General features: G+C 51.7%; 1 protein-coding gene across 2 annotated transcripts in view; it reads left to right on the top strand.

Moving 5' to 3' along the window:
* The window catches only part of nup214 (nucleoporin 214), a 63,868-nt gene that overhangs the window by 35,034 nt on the left and 6,482 nt on the right, over positions 1 to 22,352 (top strand). Inside the window, exons 28-35 of one of the 2 annotated variants that reach the window (XM_084441707.1) lie at positions 564 to 619; positions 883 to 2,496; positions 9,027 to 9,094; positions 9,238 to 9,418; positions 12,739 to 12,894; positions 14,711 to 14,882; positions 18,952 to 19,106; positions 20,110 to 20,140. In XM_084441707.1, coding sequence (XP_084297833.1) covers positions 564 to 619; positions 883 to 2,496; positions 9,027 to 9,094; positions 9,238 to 9,418; positions 12,739 to 12,894; positions 14,711 to 14,882; positions 18,952 to 19,106; positions 20,110 to 20,140 — 2,433 coding nt within the window. The remainder of the gene's footprint in view (positions 1 to 563; positions 620 to 882; positions 2,497 to 9,026; positions 9,095 to 9,237; positions 9,419 to 12,738; positions 12,895 to 14,710; positions 14,883 to 18,951; positions 19,107 to 20,109; positions 20,141 to 22,352) is intronic. The other variant, XM_084441708.1, reaches the window with a different exon arrangement.

Below are 22,352 nucleotides of genomic sequence, written 5' to 3' on the forward strand. Positions count from 1 at the left end.
GAGCTCACACCCGCGTCTCTAGAGAGAGAGAGAGCGCTCACACCCGAGTAACGCCCTCAAACTCCTAAACGTTTTGACAAGTTGACATCAGTCAATCCTTATACCCATTGAGATTGAGAATTGAAGACCTAGAGTAGCAAAATAACTTGCACCGGTTATGAATTGTCAGGCTGATCACTTGGGTTCCGATATTCTTAGCTTCACAGTGAGGTAATGACATTGTAAGTTAATACAATAGACTCAAGGTTTTTTAATAAAGTCTAATTATTTTGTTATTGGAGGTGTTCAACCATTACTGCAGCCAAGTGGGGGAAAAGTCATTTGAAATCACAATCAATCTCATTAATATAGAATTGAAGAGGATAGAGAGTTACTGTGTAATGAAAACCGTGAGATCCCTGCAGTAGTAGCATGAATTAGTCCACAAAATCATTTCTACTTTCCAACACTGTGGAGACAAGTTGGATGAGTAAAATCATCCCTTTGGACCAGGGCCATGGAGCGGGTGAGCCCTATCATCCCAAACCTGCTTATCTTCCTTCATTCTTTCATGTGTTTGACAGGACTGCCGGAAGCTTCAGTTTCTCATCAGTGGCCCAAGGAGCTGGGAGCTCACAAGGTACACACACACACACACACACACACACACACACACTTTTGGAGCATACAGCTGTTTGCGATGCACCAGTCAGTAGATAGATGCCGCAGTTGATTAACTGTAATAGCCTACTGAATGTGATAGTCCAATGAATAAGTTAAACGCATTAGATGAAAGCTGGGAATGTCTGCTGGGAAAGTTATCTCTCCTCCTTTTGCTGTTTCTCTCTCTCTCTCTCTCTCTCTCTGTTCTCGACACTCGTCCTCCGTCTCCCTCCCTCCCAGCGAGAGATGTGGGCAAGTTCTCGTTCGGCGGCGGCGCCAGCAAGATGATGTTCGGCCAGGCGATGCCCGGAGCGGACGAGGCGCCGTTCTCCTTCGCCCCCGCCAAGTCCGCCTCGCCCGCCCTGGGGGCCGCCGCCGCCTCGCCCACCCCCCCGCCTCCCGCGTGCCCCCCCTCCCCCTCCTCCTCCACCGCCCCGGGGGTGCACGCCGCGCCCCTGGCCCCCAAGGCGGGGGGCGAGACCCTGGGGAGTTTCTCCGGCCTGAGAGTGGGCCAGGGAGACGAAGAGGGTAAGTCCTCCCCCGCCTTCAGCTTCGGCCACGGCGACAACGGAGGCGGCGCCGGACCGGCCCAGTTCAGCTTCGGACCGGCCTCGCTGATGCAGCCGGACGCCGCAGGCGCCGCCACGGACCTGTCCAAGACGGCTGCGCCCGTGAGCGCGGGGGGCGTGTTCAAACCGGCCGAGGCGGCGGCCAAGCCGGCGTTTTCCGCCACGTCCTTCAGCCGGCTGCTGGCGGCGCCGCTCCCCTCCCCCTCCCCTTCCCCCTCCCCAGAGGAGGAGCCTAAAGCCGCCGCGCCGCCGTCGGGCCCCACTCCGCCCCCGGGGCGCTTCCCCTCCCCCATCCCCTCCGAGCCCGAGAGAGCCAGCCCGCCCGTAGCCCCCGAGTCGCTTGCCGTGGGCGACGCCCCTCCTGCCACGGACTCCTCCTCCGTACCCGAGAAACCCCCGACGCCGCCAGCCCCCGCCCCTACTCCGGCCCCGCCCGCGTCGGTCAGCCCCCCGGCCGAGGACGCCGCCGCGCCCCCGCCCCGCGCCGCCACCCCGGAGCCCACCCAAGAGAGCGCCCCGGCGCCCGCCCCCGAGGCTCCGCCCACCACGCCGCCCCCGTCGCTGGACTCCGCCCCGCCGCCGCCCTACCAGCCCCCCGCCGCCGCCGCCTCTGAGCCGGGCTCCATCTTTACCCAGGCTCCTCCCCCCCACGCCGCTGTCGACAGCAGCTCCATGGGCGTCGCCGGCCTAACCCCGGTCATCACCACGGCCGCCCCGACCGCCACCACCCCCACCCCCACCCTCGCCGCGGACAACGCAGCGCTCGCCTCCGTCTTCGGGCAGCCTGCCCCGACCTCAGCCTCCTCCGCCCCGGCTCTGCCCCCCGCGCCGACCGGCTTCGGCGCTCCTGGATTCGGCGCCAACACTGGAGGAGGAGGAGCCTTCGGTAGCCAACCGGTGTTCGGACAGAGCGGCGGGTTCGGCCAGCCGGCCAGCAACTCCTCCGGCGGCTTCGGCTTTGGCCAGTCGGCGTTCGGCGCCGGTCCCGGGTTCGGCCAGCCCGCGGCGGCAGCCGGTACCCCGGCGGTGCCGGCGGCGGCCTCCATCGGTGCCAACGCCGCCGGCGGAGGGGGTCTGTTCGGCGCCCCCGGTGCCAACAGCGCCAGCTCTTTCTCATTCGGCACGCCCAGTTCCTGTACAGCCAGCAGCACCGGCGCCGGGATGTTTGGGCAGAGCGCCACGCCCGCCTTCGGACAGCAGAGCGCCGGGTTCGGACAGGGCTCCGTGTTCGGCAGCAACACCACCACCACGCCCTCGGCTGGATTCAGCTTCGGACAGCCCTCAGGTCAGCTGCTCAGATTGCCTGGATTCTTAGTGTATTGTGTGTATCTGTGTCTGTGGTGTAGTATCTGGTGTGTGTGTGTGTGTGTGTGTGTGTGTGTGTGTGTGTGTGTGTGTGTGTGTGTGTGTGTGTGTGTGTGTGTGTGTGTGTGTGTGCTCGTGTGTGTGTGTGTGTGCTCGTGTGTGTGTGTGTGTGTGTGTGTGTGCTCGTGTGTTTTTGTGTGTGTTTTTGTGTGTGTGTGTGTGCTCGTGTGTGTTTTTGTGTGTGTGTGTGTGTGTGCGTGTGTGTGTGTGTGTGTGTGTGCTCGTGTGTGTTTGTGTTTTTGTGTGTGTGCTCGTGTGTGTGTGTGTGTGTGTGTGTGTGTGTGTGTGTTAAGAATGAAGGGAGTTTTTCCCAGAGCTAGTCCATTCTACTGACTGTAAGCTCACAGTCATGTAGTAATACTCCACGCTTAATATTAATCAGTCCACAATATCCTTGTACTTTTGGAATGAGACTAGAATCGTTGCATCGGACAACAATCATCCTGTTGGATTGTTAGAATCCCTCAGCGCTTGTTCGCTCGTGGCCTCGGTTGGTTAATCTGCCCTTTTGTTCAGTTCTGGAATGATCTCTTTCTGGCTGGAATATGATAGATTCTATTTTTCTGACCCAGACAAACACAATCAATGTTATTGGATTGGATCCCAGGATGTAGTTTAGTTTAGTCTGTGGGAGGCGGAAAATCCATACTTCCACTTCGTCACCATGTTTCTATCTAAGCTGCTTCAGGCCGTGTGTGTTCACCTGCCCTGTGTGTTCACCTGCCCTGTGTGTTCACCTGCCCTGTGTGTTCACCTGCCCTGTGTGTTCACCTGCCCTGTGTGTTCACCTGCCCTGTGTGTTCACCTGCCCTGTGTTCACCTGCCCTGTGTGTTCACCTGCCCTGTGTGTTCACCTGCCCTGTGTGTTCACCTGCCCTGTGTGTTCACCTGCCCTGTGTTCACCTGCCCTGTGTGTTCACCTGCCCTGTGTGTTCACCTGCCCTGTGTGGGCTCAGCTGAGGACAGATCAATCAATCAATCAATCAATCAATCAAAGCTTTATTTGTATAGCGCATTTCATACCCAGAGGCAACACAATGCGCTTAACAGAGAACAAGGGAGGAGGGCATACGACCCACTCTCTACATATTCCAGAGGGAAGCAAAAAACAGTAATCACCCGGGGGCCAGATAAGTGAGCTGTAAAAACTCTTCCCTGACCCCTCTCAACAAGGCGATAGAGCTCCAGGAGTATGTTTGTCTACCGGCTAAGAACATTTATAAAGCAATACATTACATTAAATTACATTTCAGAGTAAGAGAGGCTAAAAAAGCATCATAAGACAGATGGCTCTGATGCCCACCCACTCAAACCCACTTCCAACGGATTCACGTGTGGTTTATAGATGCTCTGCTGGACAGAATAAACATGACAGCGTCAGGAAAGACCTCCATCACGGCCGTTAGGATGATGGATCCTGGAGGAGGGGCTTCTCTCTGGTCCCACTTCATTGGGTGGTGGAGCCTGCTCGCCGTCCTGATTGGCTAACACAGACATTACCCACGTGCCCCTCCCACTAGCGCGTGCTTCCTTTAATGTAACTGGAGCTGCGTTCCGAATCGCATACTTCTACTTCTTACTACCAGTACCTACTACAGCTGCCCTTAGAAAGTACGTACTTTGCAAGCAGTAGGCATCCAATTAGGACATACTACCTTGTCATAACATTGCGCCTTGAAATTTGCCCACATCCGTCGCTGTCCATAACGCGACATTCATCTACAGCTGTCACGACCATGGACTCGCACATGTGACGCACATTTCCGCTGCGCACAGGATTGTGGGTCAGAATAGCCAGAAAAGCCTGCTGGCTTGCATACTGCAAAATACGACTTAGTAGTAGGACATCCTGGTATTTTTGCCATACTGCATGTGGCATACTATGTATTGGGACATACTACATCCTGTTTTGGCATACTATATAGTAGGGTAGTATGCGATTCGGAACGCAGCCTGTGTTCCTAAACGCAAATGAAGTGTCCGATTTGGTCTCCTGCTCAGGTCCTCACAGTAGCTTTCCATACATAGCAGCAGGTCCCCTACTGTTGGACCGGCTAAGGTGGCCCATGCTACATGCTACATGCTACACCCCTCCACAGTTTTGTGAAAATCGGTCTGGTAGTTTCTGCGTGATCCAGATTAAGAACAAACGAACACACGCAAGTGAAAACTTATCAACAATCAAACCTAACAGCAAAAATACCTTGCATACATGAACATGAAAGCATTTCTTTTGAGTAAGTATGTCACGATAATTATTCAGAATCACAGGCGACGTAGAGAAAAATGCATTCGCGAGTGGAATAATTAGAATCCTGACGTTAGTGGAATTGTCTCGTTAGGGTTATTGTTAGGGTGTGATGGGGTCATTGGGGTCAGTGTTAGGGTTAGGCCGTGCGCCTGTCCTGGACCACCACCAGGCCTGAGAGAAGCACTGTTATAGGCTGCTGATATCTGGCCATTTTAATTCTGAAGATATCGTCGTTATCCTAAGGAGAGGCAGCCATAAAAGAGGCCATCAAAGTGAGTCCTCGGAGTCAGACCCTACCCGACTGCCCCCTGGAGGTCAAAGGTGGGAGTGTGTCGCAGACAGGCCAGCAGCTGGGTGCCCTCTGTGGGTGACTGGGGTCAGGGGTCAGGGTGAGTCCCAGAGAGGGCTGTGGTGTGAAGGGAGAGGGGGTCAGGGTGGAGGGTGTGTGAATGCTGGCGGGCCGGAGGGCGTGGTGGTGGGAGCGACATTCAGGGAGGGGTAGGATGAGGGGGGGGGGTCTTTCAGGGAGGGGTAGGATGGGCGGGGGGGGTCTTTCAGGGAGGGGTAGGATGGGGGGGGTCTTTCCGGGAGGGGTAGGATGGGGGGGGGTCTTTCAGGGAGGGGTATGATGGGGGGGGGGTCTTTCAGGGAGGGGTATGATGGGGGGGTTCTATCAGGGAGGGGTGGGATGGGGGGGGGGGGTCTTTCAGGGAGGGGTAGGGGTGTGAGGGAGGGAGGAGACCCATTCCCAAGGATTCCACAGATTCTCATACTCGCCATCCGGGGCTGGGTGGGCCGTCGGGAGGGACAGCTGTGTGTGTGTGTGTGTGTGTGTGTGTGTGTGTGTGTGTGTGTGTGTGTGTGTGTGTGTGTGTGTGTGAGTGAGTGTTTCAACTCAGCAGTTAGGCGAGCTGTGACTGTCACTGTCCTGGGTGTCCTTGGGCTCCGTGTTCCCGCAGGCTAATTATGTTTTACAGCCGTCATGTGGTGGCGGAGCATCGCCGGTCAGCTGTACTGAACGTGGGCTGAATGGTCACACTCTGACCACCGAGCCGGCCAATCGCACGCCGCTTCATCAACATTTTATCCCCAAACATTTTGCTTAGTTAAAATGTTCACACAGGGGAAAAAACAGCACCAGCGCTTCGCTAGCTAGGAGATATATCTCTATCCGTCCACACACACACACACACACACACACACACACACACACACACACACACACACACACACTTTGGCAGGATTTGCCTGCAAGGGTGAATAGACCAGGTCCACACTCACAGCCATGAGGAGAATAACGAACCCTGTTTTCATTCCTGTTGAAAGAGCGTAGCTCCTCGGACTCATGAAGCTGGCGTCCGTCGGTCTGTCGTTGGCATCTCTGTGTGTCCGTCTGTCTGTATCCTACTGTATTAGCATCTAATCACACTGAATAAATGATGTTGTGTGCAGGGCCTCCCAGAGGGGCCGGACACTCCTACAGGAGGTCGACCAGGAATTTATCCCCTCGCTCACTTCCCTGTCTGAGGTTATTTTTATCGGGGCGTAAATCTGTCGGTGGATGCCTGCAGAATTGTGGAGAGACGCTGTAGAAGCTCTACATATATCACCGGAGAGCTTCCAGAGAGCAGGCGTTTGTCTTTGCCCAGCGCTGACCTGAGTCAGACTGGATTGATGGCTGGGTTTGAGTCTGGGCTTGTGCTGTTGGTCAGATGGGGTGGGCCTAGTTTGAGAATGTAGGGGAGAGATTGCCTGCATGCCATGTGGGCTACCCTAACTCCCGGGGAATCGTAGCATGAGGTTTGGCTGGGCAGACCCAGCCCCTACGTCAGTATGCTGTCTGAACTTGTCTCTCTTCTCAATCAGCTGTCCATCCTTGGCTGTTTGCGAAGACGGTCGTTAGTATTAGTGCTAACGGTCGTACTGTAGTCCGAGTGTTCTCCAGTGTCTTTATGGGTCTCCGAGGGGACAGCAGCCCGGTATTAGAACTACAATAGCTAGCTTAGCCTCCGAGGTGACAGCAGCCCGGTATTAGAACTACAATAGCTAGCTTAGCCTCCGAGATGACAGCAGCCCGGTATTAGAACTACAATAGCTAGCTTAGCCTCCGAGATGACAGCAGCCCGGTATTAGAACTACTATAGCTAGCTTAGCCTCCGAGGTGACAGAAGCCCGGTATTAGAACTACAATAGCTAGCTTAGCCAACACACAGCAACAGGTGTCACACTATCACTATAATAGCCCCAGCCACACCCCACGGTCTGGATATGTGATCTTCATGCTTGTGTATTATTTCGGTCCAGCTCGCGCCTGGTTAGTATGTCAGGAAGCATATTGTCATGGGAGGCATGTGAACTCGCCCCAACTGCTGTTACATTTCAGATTTTTGTGGACGTTTGTTCACAAACTGCTCTCGCGTTCCTTTGTTCATAAAATTGTTTTATTGCATAATCATTTTGACTGTTTTTTTATTTTTTTTTATGGGAAATCGTTCCATGAAACCTGTACACGTTTGTCTTTCTGACCTAAGCAAAACACAAGTCACCAACGAGACTGTAATTCAAGATAAATAAATTATGGGGTGGTGTTGCGAGTGATTCCGTGCCCATCTTCAGAGATGATCAAATTTCCTGGTCGATGTCTGGGTTGGGAGGTTCACTCAGTCCCAGCATCTATTTACTAGGTGGCCCCCATGCCCACACACCGAAGAAGAACACATCTAATGATTCATGAATTCATTCATGACTTCCTGATTGTTATGGGTGAATTGTCTTGTTTTTGTGGACAGTCATACAGGGCTTATGCCTGATCCAGTCCAGTCCGCCCACTCCACTGAGTTGAGGCATCGTGACATCAAAATTATGGTTAAAAAATGAACCGTTAAAGAGCGCTGCCCGGGGTCTAACGAGTTAGCCAGTCAGAGCCGTGGAGGACTAACCAATCAGCACCATGGGCGGGGCTAACTAGATTCAGGTGAATAGTCTCTAGTGATTGGTTAGGGGAAATTGAATCCTCCTCCTCCACAGAAATCAGTTTGAATAGAGGCAATCAGACTGAAGATGGAAAGGTAACGAGTTGATATCAGGCAAACCTTGAGGGGCTTTGAACAGCAAGTACAGGTGCCTCTCACAACATTAGAATATTGTGAAAAAGTCCAGTTACTTATTTTCCGTAATTTAATTAATGCAGTGAAACTTTAATGTATTCTAGATCCATTACACAAAGTGAAATATGTCAAGCCTTTTTTGTTGTAAAGGGCACCACACATGCTAAATCAATTGTGTAATGTGTTTATCACATACATGTTGGACTCTGATGTTCCTACCAATGTACAAACGTTGATATCAAACAACCCAGTCGTTTGTTTATGGTCAGAACACTTCCTCCTGCCCTGGACGCCCCACCCTTCAGCGAGCCAATCGGATGTTGATGATTGGTTTTTGTGAGCGCCCAAGCTCCCAGGCCGCAGGTGTGCTTGTTCCAGCCGAGTCGAGCGCGTCACATCAGGAATTATTGCCGCATCGCTGTTTTCGGCTGCAAAAATCCACACGTATCTCTACATCTTGTCCCAACTCTTCATGAAGAAATTGGCACCCCTCCCCCGCCCCTCCCCCTCCATCTCATTGGTCAACGGGGGTTTCACAGGAACCCAATCAGAAAGATGTAATAAGACGGCTCAGGGGGGAAATGTGAGAGTTTTTCTGCATAGGACATTAAAATTCACTTTTCTGAGACCCCAGAAGCCGATTATAGGCAGGTAAAAACAACATATGCGGTGCCCTTTCAATTACATAAAAATAATTAACTTTCCACAATATTCAAATTTTCTGAGATGCCCCATTATACCACAAGCTCAACCTACAAGGAAAACTGCTCCGGAACAAGACCGTCTGTAAACTGACAGCACCAGCAGCCCGCAAACCACACACACACACACACACATGCGCACACACACACAAACACACACACACACACGCGCGCGCACGCTTAGTTAGCATATCATAGCTCTCACCATGGCTGAACTGAAACGCTGCAAACCTTCAGTGTGATCACTTGTTATTGTAGTGGGATCACTTGTTATTGTAGTGGGATCACTTGTTATTGTCGTGTGTAGCGTATGTGCTGATTGTGCAGTGCGCCAGAAAGTGTCGCGCCATTTTGTTCTCATACTTCCTGTTCCTGTTCTCCGTCTCTCCAGCGTTCGGTGGCTCCTCCACCCCCTCCGTGTTCGGTCAGCAGCCCAGTGGGGGGAGTGTCTTCGGACAGGTAGGACTCCCAAAGCATCACACACACCCACCCACTCACACACACACACACACACACACACACACACACACACACACACGTAAACCTGAGCGCTTGAGTGTGACTGTGTTGTCTCTGACTCTCACCCTCCTTCTCCCCGGCAGCAGCAGCAGCCGTCGTCTGGCGGGGGTCTGTTTGGTTCGGGCCCCGGTAACGCCCCGGGCACTCCTGCGGGGGGAGGCTTTTTCAGCGGCCTCGGGGGTAAGCCCAGCGAAGACGCCGCCAACAAGAACCCCTTCGGCGCTCCGGCCAGTACCGGTGGCTTTGGTCAGCCCGGCCAGCCAGGTGAGGGGACACGACCAGGAAGATGTCAACGCAGATAGGGCGTCGACATATTAGTTCATGCACACAAGAAAATATGTACTTAAAGCCTATTCGTTTAACCGTAAAATGCCTTTTGAAATAGCATCAAGGTAAAGAAAGCTATCAGTTAACATGGCTTGATGGCTCAGGATCAAACTGGACAGTCCGGGTCCGCTTGATATGCTGGTTGTGTTTCTAGTACATCGCGTAACCCGTTAAAACAGCGGGAATTAAAAGACGTCTTCCTCACGGACATTCATCACGAAAACAAACGTGCTTGTGGCAATTTGCGGGTTTCCAAGCGAAAACTCCTCGTTTCACATTGGCTTCTAAACATGGCCACGCGCTGCGCCCCTCGGGCCACGCCCCTCGTGCCACGCCCTCCCTGAGCGGCGGCGATGACGCTCTGTTCCCCGCCGTCTGACGCCAGGGGCAGTGAGGGAGAGAGCGTGGGTCCAACTCCGCCCCGTCCGCGACACGACACGAGCCCCGCGCCGTCTCCTCCATCACCGGCGGCCGCGCCCCTCCGGTCAAACAAACTGCCAGGAATGGTGTGGCATACCAAAGCAGGCTGGCGGGCCTCTGCTTTCGTCTGGCACGCCTCTGCCTTCGTCTGGCGCGCCACGCCAGCTCCTGCGGCGATAACCCGGGTCTCGTCTGTTGTGTTTGTTTTTCCGTGGGAAGAATTATTCGTTTGTTTTTAGCCGCAAAAACCCCCGAGGCCGGGCGTGATTGCTTTGAATTGGACCGTATTATTTCAAGCGTGACTCCTCTCCCGAGTTCCCCTTCTCTCACACAGATGGATATGTAGAATTATCTGCCTCTATAATGCCCCCATTATCCCATGCCTTCCTTTGTTAAAAATGAAAGATGCCGAGGAGTGAGAAGGGGAACTTAGCTTCTACCCTTCTGCATATGGATGACCCATTTCAAAGGGACTATGTGATAGGAGGGTGTTATCCATGCGTACCTAAGGCTGTGATTCAGAAATGTCACAATCTCGCATTTCTGATCTTCGCCTTTCCGAGGACGTTTTCCCTCGAGCTTCAGATGTGTCTCCTGTGTTTTTAGCGGTAGCATCCAGCCTTTACGTTGAGTTTGTCTATAGTTTGCATTGTAAGTGCATACGCCAAAATACCCTCGTAGTTCATTAGCATGCTCTGAAGGCATCAGTGCTTTGTTTGTGCACTTCAAACGAGCATTGTCCTTGGGTCGCCCCGAGTCAGTAGATATTGCGGCACGACGCTGCCCAATACATGAAGTGTTCACCTGTGTGTCTTCCTCACACACACCGACAGCGCTCGACCACATCGGCAAGTATCCATTTCCTACACCACCTCCTATCTACTGTGAAACGTGCCCTCCCGGTCGGATATCTCTGATAAGGCTTTTTAATATGCAACGATGTCGCCCCTCCCAAGCTCCATCCACGATGAAAAGGGACACATTATCTTCCACTTCATCAAACTCTTAGAGAAAGAACGGGAATATATATTTATCCGAGTTACTGAACTGTGGCATCGTCAGTCAGAGTAACTCTCAGAGGATATGCAGTAAATGCCTAAAAGAGACATTTTGATTTGAAATGCATTTGTTCATCTGCAATTTGCATAGTTTTACAGTTAGCCACTTCAGAATTGGTTTCAGCTTGAATTGCTAAAAATTGCCCATCGAGGAAGAGATAGGAGGCAGGATATGCTATCCTTTTCGCAGTGTCTCAAGTGAGAATCATCTGTGTTTTGTGTCATTTACGCATGTTATGCGGTGAGCGTTTTTACCCATCTGGCTTAGACATTGTGCAGAGACACTGGGCTTTAGAAAAGTCTAGAAAAAGGACCCTTGAAAAGAGCCGTCTGAGTGTAATGTATGTACTGTCCAGGACCGGGGAAGGCTTTTGTGAAATGGAACATGACGGGATATCAGTTTTGACGATGAACACCTTGATGTGAGAAAGCGTTTCGCCGGTCTCAGGGCCTCGCTAGCAGCGCTGTGCTGAAGACCTGCCGAGACGGCTTCAAGAGACGAGACTTCCTTTAAAACACTTCCAGCGCTTCGACCAACAATGAAACGGTCACACCCACGAGCCGCAGTCAGAACAAGAAGCACCGAGTCGTAACTGAACCCCTGTTCGCTGAACGCTGGCTTAGAACTTCCAGACCAATTAAAAGAGACACGTACTGTGAAGATCATACTGTGAAGATCAAAGGCGTGGGGGGGGGGTCTCTCGCTGTCATGAAACCCCTCAGAAACGATATATCCACATCTCTCAGGAGACTAATATCAATTGAGCTGGGAAGCGGAGAGAGTTCAAGAAGTCGGGCACCTGATTTTTCCTCGCATGATTAGAATTTTGAGATGGAAACGTTGAGGTATGTCAGCTTGCGAGCAGCCGTGGGCGGAAATCCGGAGAAGTCGGTGAAGTGTCTGAATCTTTGGCAATGCGGTGAGCTGGGGATGGTCCGGGTTGCCTTAATCTGCCTTGACCGCGCTCTTGCCTGGTCCAGGAAAGGTGCAGTAGCTCATTTAAGAACCTTTCTTGTGAAAACGACTGTACGCTGTTTTTCAGTGGCTTAACTCTCCTCTCAACTCAAAAGTCCGTACCATGTCCTCTTGGAAACAACTTGACAGCTCGGTACATTTCTCATACTGTGTGGTCTAACACAGGTTCATCTCTTTCACACCTTGCCTTGAAACTCACCCATTACATTACATTACATTACAGTCATTTAGCACACTTTTATCCAAAGCGACTAACAATAATTGCATTTAACGTAAGCCACCCAGCCTAACTAAAGACTGTACCCTTTGACACTTTTGCATGAGTAGAAACCGGGCCTACTCTTAAAAACCAGGCCTACTCTTAAAAACCAGGCCTACTCTTAAAAACCAGGCCTACTCTTAAAAACCGGGCCTACTCTTAAAAACCAGGCCTACTCTTAAAAACCAGGCCTACTCTTAAAAACCAGGCCTACTCTTAAAAACCAGGCCTACTCTTAAAAACCGGGCCTACTCTTAAAAACTGGGCCTACTCTTAAAAACCAGGCCTACTCTTAAAAACCAGGCCTACTCTTAAAAACCAGGCCTACTCTTAAAAACCAGGCCTACTCTTAAAAACCAGGCCTACTCTTAAAAACCAGGCCTACTCTTAAAAACCGGGCCTACTCTTAAAAACCGGGCCTACTCTTAAAAACCAGGCCTACTCTTAAAAACCGGGCCTACTCTTAAAAACCGGGCCTACTCTTAAAAACCAGGCCTACTCTTAAAAACCGGGCCTACTCTTAAAAACCCTTTGCTTCTCCTAGGTTCCACCAGTCTGTTCGGGAACAGTGGAGCCAAGACCTTTGGCTTCGGCCAGCCCGCCACGTTCGGGGAGCAGAAGCCGAGTGGCACCTTCAGTACTGGTGGAGGCAGTGTGGCTGCCCAAGGGTTCGGCTCGTTCTCCACCCCAGCCAAAACAGGTACAGGATAACCCCCACACACACACACACACACACACACACATCACTGTGGTGGAACACATCCATCAGTTTTGCAAGACGGATTACTGCATGGTCAAATTAAGCAATTGACCACGAGAGGCAGTGGGTTACAGGGGATTTTACCATGGCCTGGTCAATGAGATTGACGGCGCATTAATACTAATTGTTATGCGGTCGCAGCCGTGGGTTACAGAGTATTTTACCACTGCTTCTAGCCAATCAGAATCAAGTATCCAAACTCTCCGTTGTAGAATTCAGCGTTCTATTCTATTTGATCTATCACGTTCGTACATCCACTGACGTGCAGAATCATCAGATGCTGGTGACTTGCATGGAATATCAGAACTGTTGAACGTCACCCGAGATTAATCAAATATTCATAGTGAGTCAGTTTGAGCTTTTTCAACCAAACAATATCCCCGTTCCCAAGGTGAGGCGGTGATCGTGATGTTATGAGGTAGTTGCACTGTGCTTATGATCAGATGATTGTGTTGCCTGTCCTCCGTTTGTAAATTGTCCTGTAGATGTTTCTGACTGTAAAAGGTCGTGCTCCTCTATGTTCTTTTCTCCCTTCCTCTTATGTCCTATTGGACTTCATGATGAGAGAGGTTCCAAGAGAGAGGTGCATGCTGGATGATGGATGAACACTCACCCCCCCCCCCCCACACACACACACACACACACACACACACACACTCAGCTAACCCGGGAGCCAACCCCCTCTAGGAGAAAAAAACACCACATCCTCCATCATTGCCACTACAGCCAGAGTCACCTTATCTCTGCAAGCCAGCACAGCAAAAAAAATGAGCTAGCTACTCCCTCCTTTAGCCATAGCACAGTGTGACTTCTAACCAACACTCCCTTCGGGGGCAGAAATGACATCAGTTCAAAAGCTGCTTACTCATAGCATCTTTCGGAGCTAGCGAAGTCATTGAAGCGGCATAGCAAGCACAGCTGTTGTAGCACCCGCCCCGTCACGAGCAAATATTGTAGTAATTGCTGAGACTATTTTGCTAGCTAATTAGCATTAGTGTTAGCCAAAGCTAGCAAAGCCACAACATACCAAAGTGTCCAAATTGCACTAGCTCAACTAGCGCTCCCAAGAAGCCTTTGTCATGACTGTGTGACTATAGGTAGCATCTATCTCTGATGTCCAGACGGGCTCCAGTATCTCTCCCCACACTACATCATTGGCCCGGACCCAAGGAATGTAATCCTATGACATTAACTCAATCAATTATTCACTGGGGCGTGCGAGTAGCCAGGCTGTAATTTCAGCACTCTCTCTCTCTTCAAACTGCTCTTCTTCACAGCCCAGAGAGGCTGGTTGCCAAACATATTCCTGTCAACACAGGGCCTTTATACTGCGTGTAGTTATAGATGTCCTTGAGTATGTGACCGTGTAGAACAGTATAAAGTGTACCATACGACGAGATTCATCTGCTCAGAGCTGATTGGTTTCGAGTGACAGCTATGTACACACACACGCTTTGAAATGTATTACTTTGTGGTTGTAATCCATGTCCTTGTACTACTATGCCCTGTTATGTGAATCACTTCAAGCCGTTGTGTGTGCTAATGTCAGTAGTGATGCTTCCCCTAACTTTCACACAACTACTCATGTCGGTTGTTCTGTCACCAGCGCACAACCGTTCGTTTCTCATGACAACCCCCTACCTGCCCCCCTCTCCCCTACAACTGGTTTCTAATCTGAACCCTCTCCCCTACAACTGGTTTCTAATCTGCCCCCCTCCCCTGCAGCTGGTTTCTAATCTGCCCCCCTCCCCTGCAGCTGGTTTCGGTAGTGCCCCTGTGTTCGGCAGCCCCCCGGCCTTCGGTGGATCTCCGGCGTTCGGCGGCGCTGCGGCGTTCGGCTCCGCCCCCTCCTTCAGCAGTCCCATGGGCTCCACGGCCGGGAAGGTGTTCGGAGAGGGAACGGCAGCCGCCAACGTGGGAGGATTCGGGTAAGAGGAACACAGCCCGCCTCCACATTTAGTGTCTTAAATGTAGTTTCATTTTGTGTCTCTGCAGTCCTTTGTTTTTGTTTGTCTCTTTTTGTACCCGGGCTGTGCCCCGGGCTGATGTAACAGTTGGTTGGGGGGCGCATTATAAATAAAAATAACATAACATAACATTACAAGGCCTCAGCGGGAACGCTCCTGTTTGAACCTGGCGCGGCCGTGGAAAGTTGGATTGAGGGCCTAGTGCGAACGCCTAGTACGCCTAGCACGCCTAGCACACCTAGCACACCTAGCACGCCTAGCACGCCTAGCACACCTAGCACACCTAGCACGCCTAGCACGCCTAGCACGTCTAGCACGCCTAGCACGCCTAGCACGTCTAGCACGCCTAGCACGCCTAGCACGTCGATCAACTTTGAGGCGGCGGAGAACGAGGCAGCCTTTTGCGTGTGACATGCTGAGGTCCAACTTCAACATAGTGTTCCCTGAATTGGAACAAAGCAAATTAACTACAGGTCTGAATACACCCTAAATGACAGCACATACTGGCGTTTAATAATGATGTGATTTATTTGTCATAGACATGATACAAGGTACCATCATTGGGTAATGAAATGCTTTGCTGCGCACAATTTGGGGCTCAAACCTACTGAGATTAGGGGGGCAGATGTATAGCTACAGTACACTGTAACTGGACTATTGTAAATAATGCCTTCCTCTAGACCTCACTTTTGGGAGAGTTGGTGCTATTGTCGTATTATATTGCCAGTGGCAGACAGTGTCCTAACAGGTCCTCCTAATGAGGAGAGTGTGTTGAGGGCTGAGGCGCAACGGCAGCATGTTGGGGCTGGGTGCTCTGTGACACCTCTGTCACACCTCGGACCAGAGTCTCAGACCTCAGACCAACCCTGTCCCAGTTAATACTCACACAACACCCTCAGATAGGCGATGAGAGGCTATCCCTTTAGCCTCATAGGCTAGCTCCACTTTGACACACTAGCCAAGCCTGAGCCCTGCTGTACCCTGCGATAGCAAGCTAACATGTGCTCCTTGTTCATTCACAATTAGCAATGTTTCAATTTGTATTGTGAAAGTTGACAGTAGTGGAATATTAGTCTGTTCATTTTGCCGTCGCAGTCCTTGTTTTGGAAGCATCAGTTCCACCATAGAACCAGACAGAGTTCCACCATAGAACCAGACAGAGTTCCACCATAGAACCAGACAGAGTTCCACCATAGAACCAGACAGAGTTCCACCATAGAACCAGACAGAGTTCCACCATAGAACCAGAAAGAGTTCCACGTTCCACCATAGAACCAGACAGAGTTCCACCATAGAACCAGACAGAGTTCCACCATAGAACCAGACAGAGTTCCACCATAGAACCAGACAGAGTTCCACCATAGAACCAGACAGAGTTCCACCATAGAACCAGACAGAGTTCCACCATAGAACCAGACAGAGTTCCACCATAGAACCAGACAGAGTTCCACCATAGAAACAGAAACAACCTCATTTAAAACTTTTGTTGATAAGAAAGATGTCTTTGCTGTACCATCGACAGTATTTGTTAAACGTTTAATTTACCAGTTGTCCCTGCTGTTCATTAAGAAGATGGGGCACAGCTTCCTTGCTGACTGGTTGTGGATCTGTCCAATTGGGCCCCAGGGCATTTGGGTCTGCACCGGTTGATAACACCTCTTGGAAATCGAAAATCAACTGACAGGTTCCGGACTCATTTGCAGTAGTGAATTGGTCTGGCGATGCCAGGCTACAGTACAGCAGGTGGAGGGGAGTCAAAGCGCTCTTTACCCACAAACCCCCCTGAGCCTGTGTGACCCTGCCTTCCCAGGTGAACATCCTTACTGTGAGATTGTGTGAGAAATAGGATTACTTAATCCTGGGCCCCCTCTTACCCCTCCCCTGTCACCAACAATTCTACACATACAGTACGCTCACACTCTAGATTATTCCACTCAGATAATCCCATTCTGGGGTCATACCGCATGCACATTACCACACCTCTCTCTCTCTCTCTCTCTCTCTCCCCCCATCACTCACCCTCTTTCTCTCTCTCCATGGTCTTGGGCATCACGGTCCTTGAGGGGATTACAGCCTAAACCCCCAACTACCTCCCTACACACACACACACACACATACACACACACACACACACACACACACACACACAGCCCTTTTGTCGGCTCCAGCACAGACCAGAGTCATTTCTTAACTCTCCAACTCCTTATTTCCCCTCTTTCTCTCACACCTCTTTTTGTGAATGGGTTCTCTGAGGGATTAATCCTGTCAGCTTGTGAAATGACCCCATGTCCAGCAGCTGAGTGTCTTCCCTCTTCCGCCCCCCCCCCCATCCCACGTTTCTTCTTCTTTTCTTCCGTCAGGAGCTCTTCTACCGCTCTTCTCTTCTTCCCTTCACCCTTGTCCCCCCTGTAGTACGAGAAACACAGTTGTTTACAGAGTAGCTGTTTGCCCCCGCCACGCCCCCAACGTTGGAGCTTTTATTCTTATTTTTTAATCTGAAGGTAGTTCAGTAATGCTTCGTGAACGGCACCCTGCCTTCGAAGGGGCCCCTCGATCCAGCGGCCCGGGTCACGCTGAGAGACGAGGCCTTGGCTCTGTTCCCCGACTGACCTGTAGTCGAGGCCGGCGGTGGGGGGGGGTCTGTTGAACGCCATCTCCCAGTTTAGATTAGACCCTGGTAGAGGAGCTCAACCAGCGAGTTATTCTTGGTCACCGCTGTAGACTCTCTACTGCTCTCTCTTTCTCTCTTTCACGCTCTCTCTTCAACCCTGCCCCTCTCTATCTCTCTTTATCTCCATCCCTCCCTCTCTCTCTCCCTACTGTCTTATTACTCACTCTAATATAACCCCCCCCCTCTCTCTCCTCACTCTCGCCCTTACTGACGCTCTCTCTACATCTCCCACATTCCCTATTTCTTTGACTCGGATGTTTGATGTCGAGTCGTGATCTAATCCTCGCGCCAAAACCCCCCCCCCCAGCGACCACTACAACTCCCAGGGTGCACCTCTTAACCCCCCTGGCTCACAACTACCACTCGACTCTCCCGGGGCTCCGCCCCCAGAGAGCCCCCCCCCCCCCCCCCGGCCGGCGGGCGCGGCCACGCCTCGCATCGGAATTCAGATCGAGTCTCGTTGCGTCAGGGCATACTCTTTGATATTTCTCTGGACACGCCTCACTCTGCATATTTAAAGAACTGGGGTCATTTTTGGGGTGTGGTACCGGGAGGCTGATATGGGCCATGGCGGGGCGCAGCGAGCGCCAGACGAGGCCTCAGGCTGTACAGAGAGAGACCAGCAACCATCAATCATTCTGCCATCAACCTGACAAGGGACTACAGATGAAAATTAGCCTGTTGGCTATATCTGGCTTATTTACATTTATGTAGGAATGTTTTTAAATGTTTATTAATATGTGTGGTCCCTATTTTAAATAAATACATAAATAAAAATAAGAGAGAGAGAGAGAGACAAGAATGAGAATACCGTTGGGCGTGTTTCGATGCACGGTAGCGTGGCGTGCGGTCGGGTCAGGATTTAGCCTGGGGGGCTCGGAAACGAGGCAAATCAGCCTCGGGTGTCAGGCCCGCCAGGGAGGAGGACGAGGAGGTCATGACACTAGTCACTGCTCATTTCTGACATTTTTGCTGTGTTTTTACCACGACTAAGCCTAATAACTGGAGCAGAATCACGTCGTCGGAGCCGTCGCCCTCAGGGCAGAACAATGTTGTTGTCGTCGGCTCTCAGATAGCTTGGGGCGAGATGACACGGACCGACAGCTCTCCATCTGGGGCTCAGTTCATTTGAATAGAACGGAGGGAACCGAACGCTTGCTCTGGTTCCTGATCCGTTCCTCCACACTAAAGGAGAGCCTCTTTATCCTCCGACGGGCTGTGGAACCAGGAACCCGCTGAAGGAGGCCATAGCGCCTTGTGTTCCGTAATCGCCGGTCACGGATTCCCCCCACGTAATACCCAAAACCCCTGTTTGTTTGTTTGTTTGTCTTGACGCTCGTTGTTCTTTGCCTCCCCCAGCTTCGCTGCGCCTCAGAGCGGCCCGACGTTCGGCTCTCTAGCCAGTCAGAGCGCGGCGCCGTCGTTCGGGGCCCTGGCCCAGCAGCAGCCCGCCACGGGGTTCGGCGCTCCGCAGCCCGGCGGCTTTGCTGGCTTTGGGCAGGCGGGAGGAGGAGGTCAGTACTCGTTCTCTCCCTCACACACACACACACACACACACACACACACACACACACACACTACCAGAATATCTCTAAACCCCTCACCCTCTCTCTATGGCGAATGTTTGCACCTTCTTCTCAGGTAGTCCAAACTGGCCTGTTCTATTTGACGACCTCATTCAAATGCATGACCTTCTCCCTGGCTCAGTCAACATCACTAACGAGGAACACGCTAACAGGCCAGCAGCCCACCAGCCCTGCCGTTAGCACGCCTCCCCCCCCCTCAACTCCCCAGAGACAGAGCTCTGCTGATAAACACCTAGCTTCGCCTATTAGCGACTAGGTAAATAGCATCCCACGCCCCCTTAGCATGCATACTGTTAGCGGTGCGCTCGGTAGCAGGCTAACAGCCGTCGCCGGGAAGCTAGCGTTAGCTGTTAGCCGCCGGGGATGGTAGAATCCCACTAGTGGGCTCCTATTAACCCACATTCCGGTGGTCTGGTCGGATGCTAGCGAATTGCGAGTCGACCTGAGCGTGTGGTGCTATATCTGCGTGTGTGCGCCTGGCCCAGTTTATCAGCAGAGGAGTGTGTGTGTGTGTGTGTGTGTGTGTGTGTGTGTGTGTGTGTGTGTGTGGCACACACATACTGTATGCTACGGAACTGTGTATGTCTCTCAACTGCCCTCTTTCCTCTTTTATTATGCATTTCTCTCTCAACCCACTCTCTTCCTCCATCCTCCTCTCTCCTCTCCTCCATCCCCCCTCTCTCCTCTCCTCCATCCCCCCTCTCTCCATCTCCCTCTCCTCACGCGGGGCCTGTAGCCCAGATATACAGGGGGCAGAGCTCACATGGGACGTCTGTTTGCTTTGTAATTGACATACTTGTAACAGAGCTAGCAAGGTGGAAACACACAGTAACTCACCTGTCAGGTGCAAGAGAAACACATGAGCTCATCGTTTGTTGTCTTTTTCAGGTTTCCACGTTTCTAATGATTGTTCTTTTGGTTTTTCCTACAGCCTTTTCTGGAGGTTTTGGATCCAGCAATCAGTAAGTATGACTCGTGTGTGTGTGCGTCTGTGTGTGTGTGCGTGCTGGTCAATGGGTTTTTGTGTAAGTGTGTGTATGTGTGTACTTTTCCCCTTGTGTTGACTGCAGCAGTGTGTGTCGTGGACAGAAAATTGTGTGTGCTCCCACTTCTGAGAATCTGAAGGACAGCAGTCACCCCTCCACACCTCCTCCATCCCTCCATCACCCCTCCACACCTCCTCCATCCCTCCATCACCCCTCCACACCTCCTCCATCCCTCCATCACCCCTCCACACCTCCTCCATCACTCCATCACCCCTCCACACCTCCTCCATCCCTCCATCACCCCTCCACACCTCCTCCATCACTCCATCCCCACTCCAAACCTCCTCCATCACTCCTCCCTCCTTCCCATCCCTCCTCCACTTCTCCTCTCTCCCCTTGCTCTCCACCTGTTTTCATCCTTCCTCTCAATTTCTTCACCTCCTCCATCCTATTTTAGTCTGTGACCCCTCCTTCCCTCTCTCCCTCTCTGCCTCCTGCCATACTCTCCCTTCACCTCCCTCCCTCCCCTTTCAGTTCCTCCCTTTCTCTCTCTCTCTCTCTCTCTGCTGTGTGTGTCACATGGCCCCGTTTCCCCCAGGGTGCATTGCAGTGGAATGTGATCTGAAGTGTTGAGGAGAGGGTGCGTGGCCGGGCTGGGCTGTCTGAGGCATTCTGGCTGTGAGCTCTGCCTCTCTCTCTCTCTCTCTCTTCTCTCACCTTCACCTCCTCTCCCTCCCTCTCTCTCATCCCCCCTCTCTTTCTCTTCCCCTGCCCGCCTCCCTCTATCTCTCTCCTTTTGCCCTGCACTCTCTTCTCTCCTCCCTCATACCCATCCTCACCCCTCCCTCTTTCTCTCCTTTCATTCTCCTTCCATCTCTTCTTCCTCTCTACATGCCTCTCACGCCATCCTCTCCTCCTGCCACAACCTGCCCTGTAAACAACAACAAGCTACACACACACTGCATCATCTCCACATCACATTCACACAACAAGCTACACACACACTGCATCATCTCTACATCACATTCACACAACAAGCTACACACACCCTGCATCATCTCCACATCACATTCACACAACAAGCTACACACACCCTGCATCATCTCCACATCACATTCACACAACAAGCTACACACACCCTGCATCATCTCCACATCACATTCACACAACAAGCTACACACACCCTGCATCATCTCCACATCACATTCACACAACAAGCTACACACACCCTGCATCATCTCCACATCACATTCACACAACAAGCTACACACACCCTGCATCATCTCCACATCACATTCACACAACAAGCTACACACACCCTGCATCATCTCTACATCACATTCACACAACAAGCTACACACACCCTGCATCATCTCTACATCACATTCACACAACAAGCTACACACACCCTGCATCATCTCTACATCACATTCACACAACAAGCTACACACACACTGCATCATCTCTACATCACATTCACACAACAAGCTACACACACACTGCATCATCTCTACATCACATTCACACAACAAGCTACACACACACTGCATCATCTCTACATCACATTCACACAACAAGCTACACACACACTGCATCATCTCTACATCACATTCACACAACAAGCTACACACACCCTGCATCATCTCTACATCACATTCACACAACAAGCTACACACACACTGCATCATCTCTACATCACATTCACACAACTCATTTATGCAGTGCCATGACAAGTGGTCCCACTTGACATGTAGCTAGCTAGCATAGCATGGCTGGTATCCATCATTGACATGTAGCTAGCTAACGTAGCATGGCTGGCTTCCATCATTGACATGTAGCTAGCTAACGTAGCATGGCTAGCATCCATCATTGACATGTAGCTAGCTAGCGTAGCATGGCTGGCATCCATCATTGACATGTAGCTAGCTAGCGTAGCGTGGCTGGCAACCATCTTTGCCCCACCTGAACCTGAAGCGTCCTCGTCACCCGTTTGCCCTCTTTCTTCCTGCTCACCCTCTCACACTCGTTAGTGTTCGGGTCCTTTTCTGCCCTTCGTCATAACCCCTCTTTCTTTCCTTTCCCTCCTCTCTCTCTCTCCCTCTCCCTCTCCCTCTCTCTCTCTCTCTCTCTCTCCCTCTCCCTCTCCTCTCTCTCTCTCTCTCTCTCTCTCTCCATCTCCCTCTCTCTC

Source organism: Borostomias antarcticus, assembly GCF_949987555.1.
Source record: "Borostomias antarcticus genome assembly, chromosome: 8".
Classification (NCBI taxonomy): Eukaryota; Metazoa; Chordata; class Actinopteri; order Stomiiformes; family Stomiidae; genus Borostomias; species Borostomias antarcticus.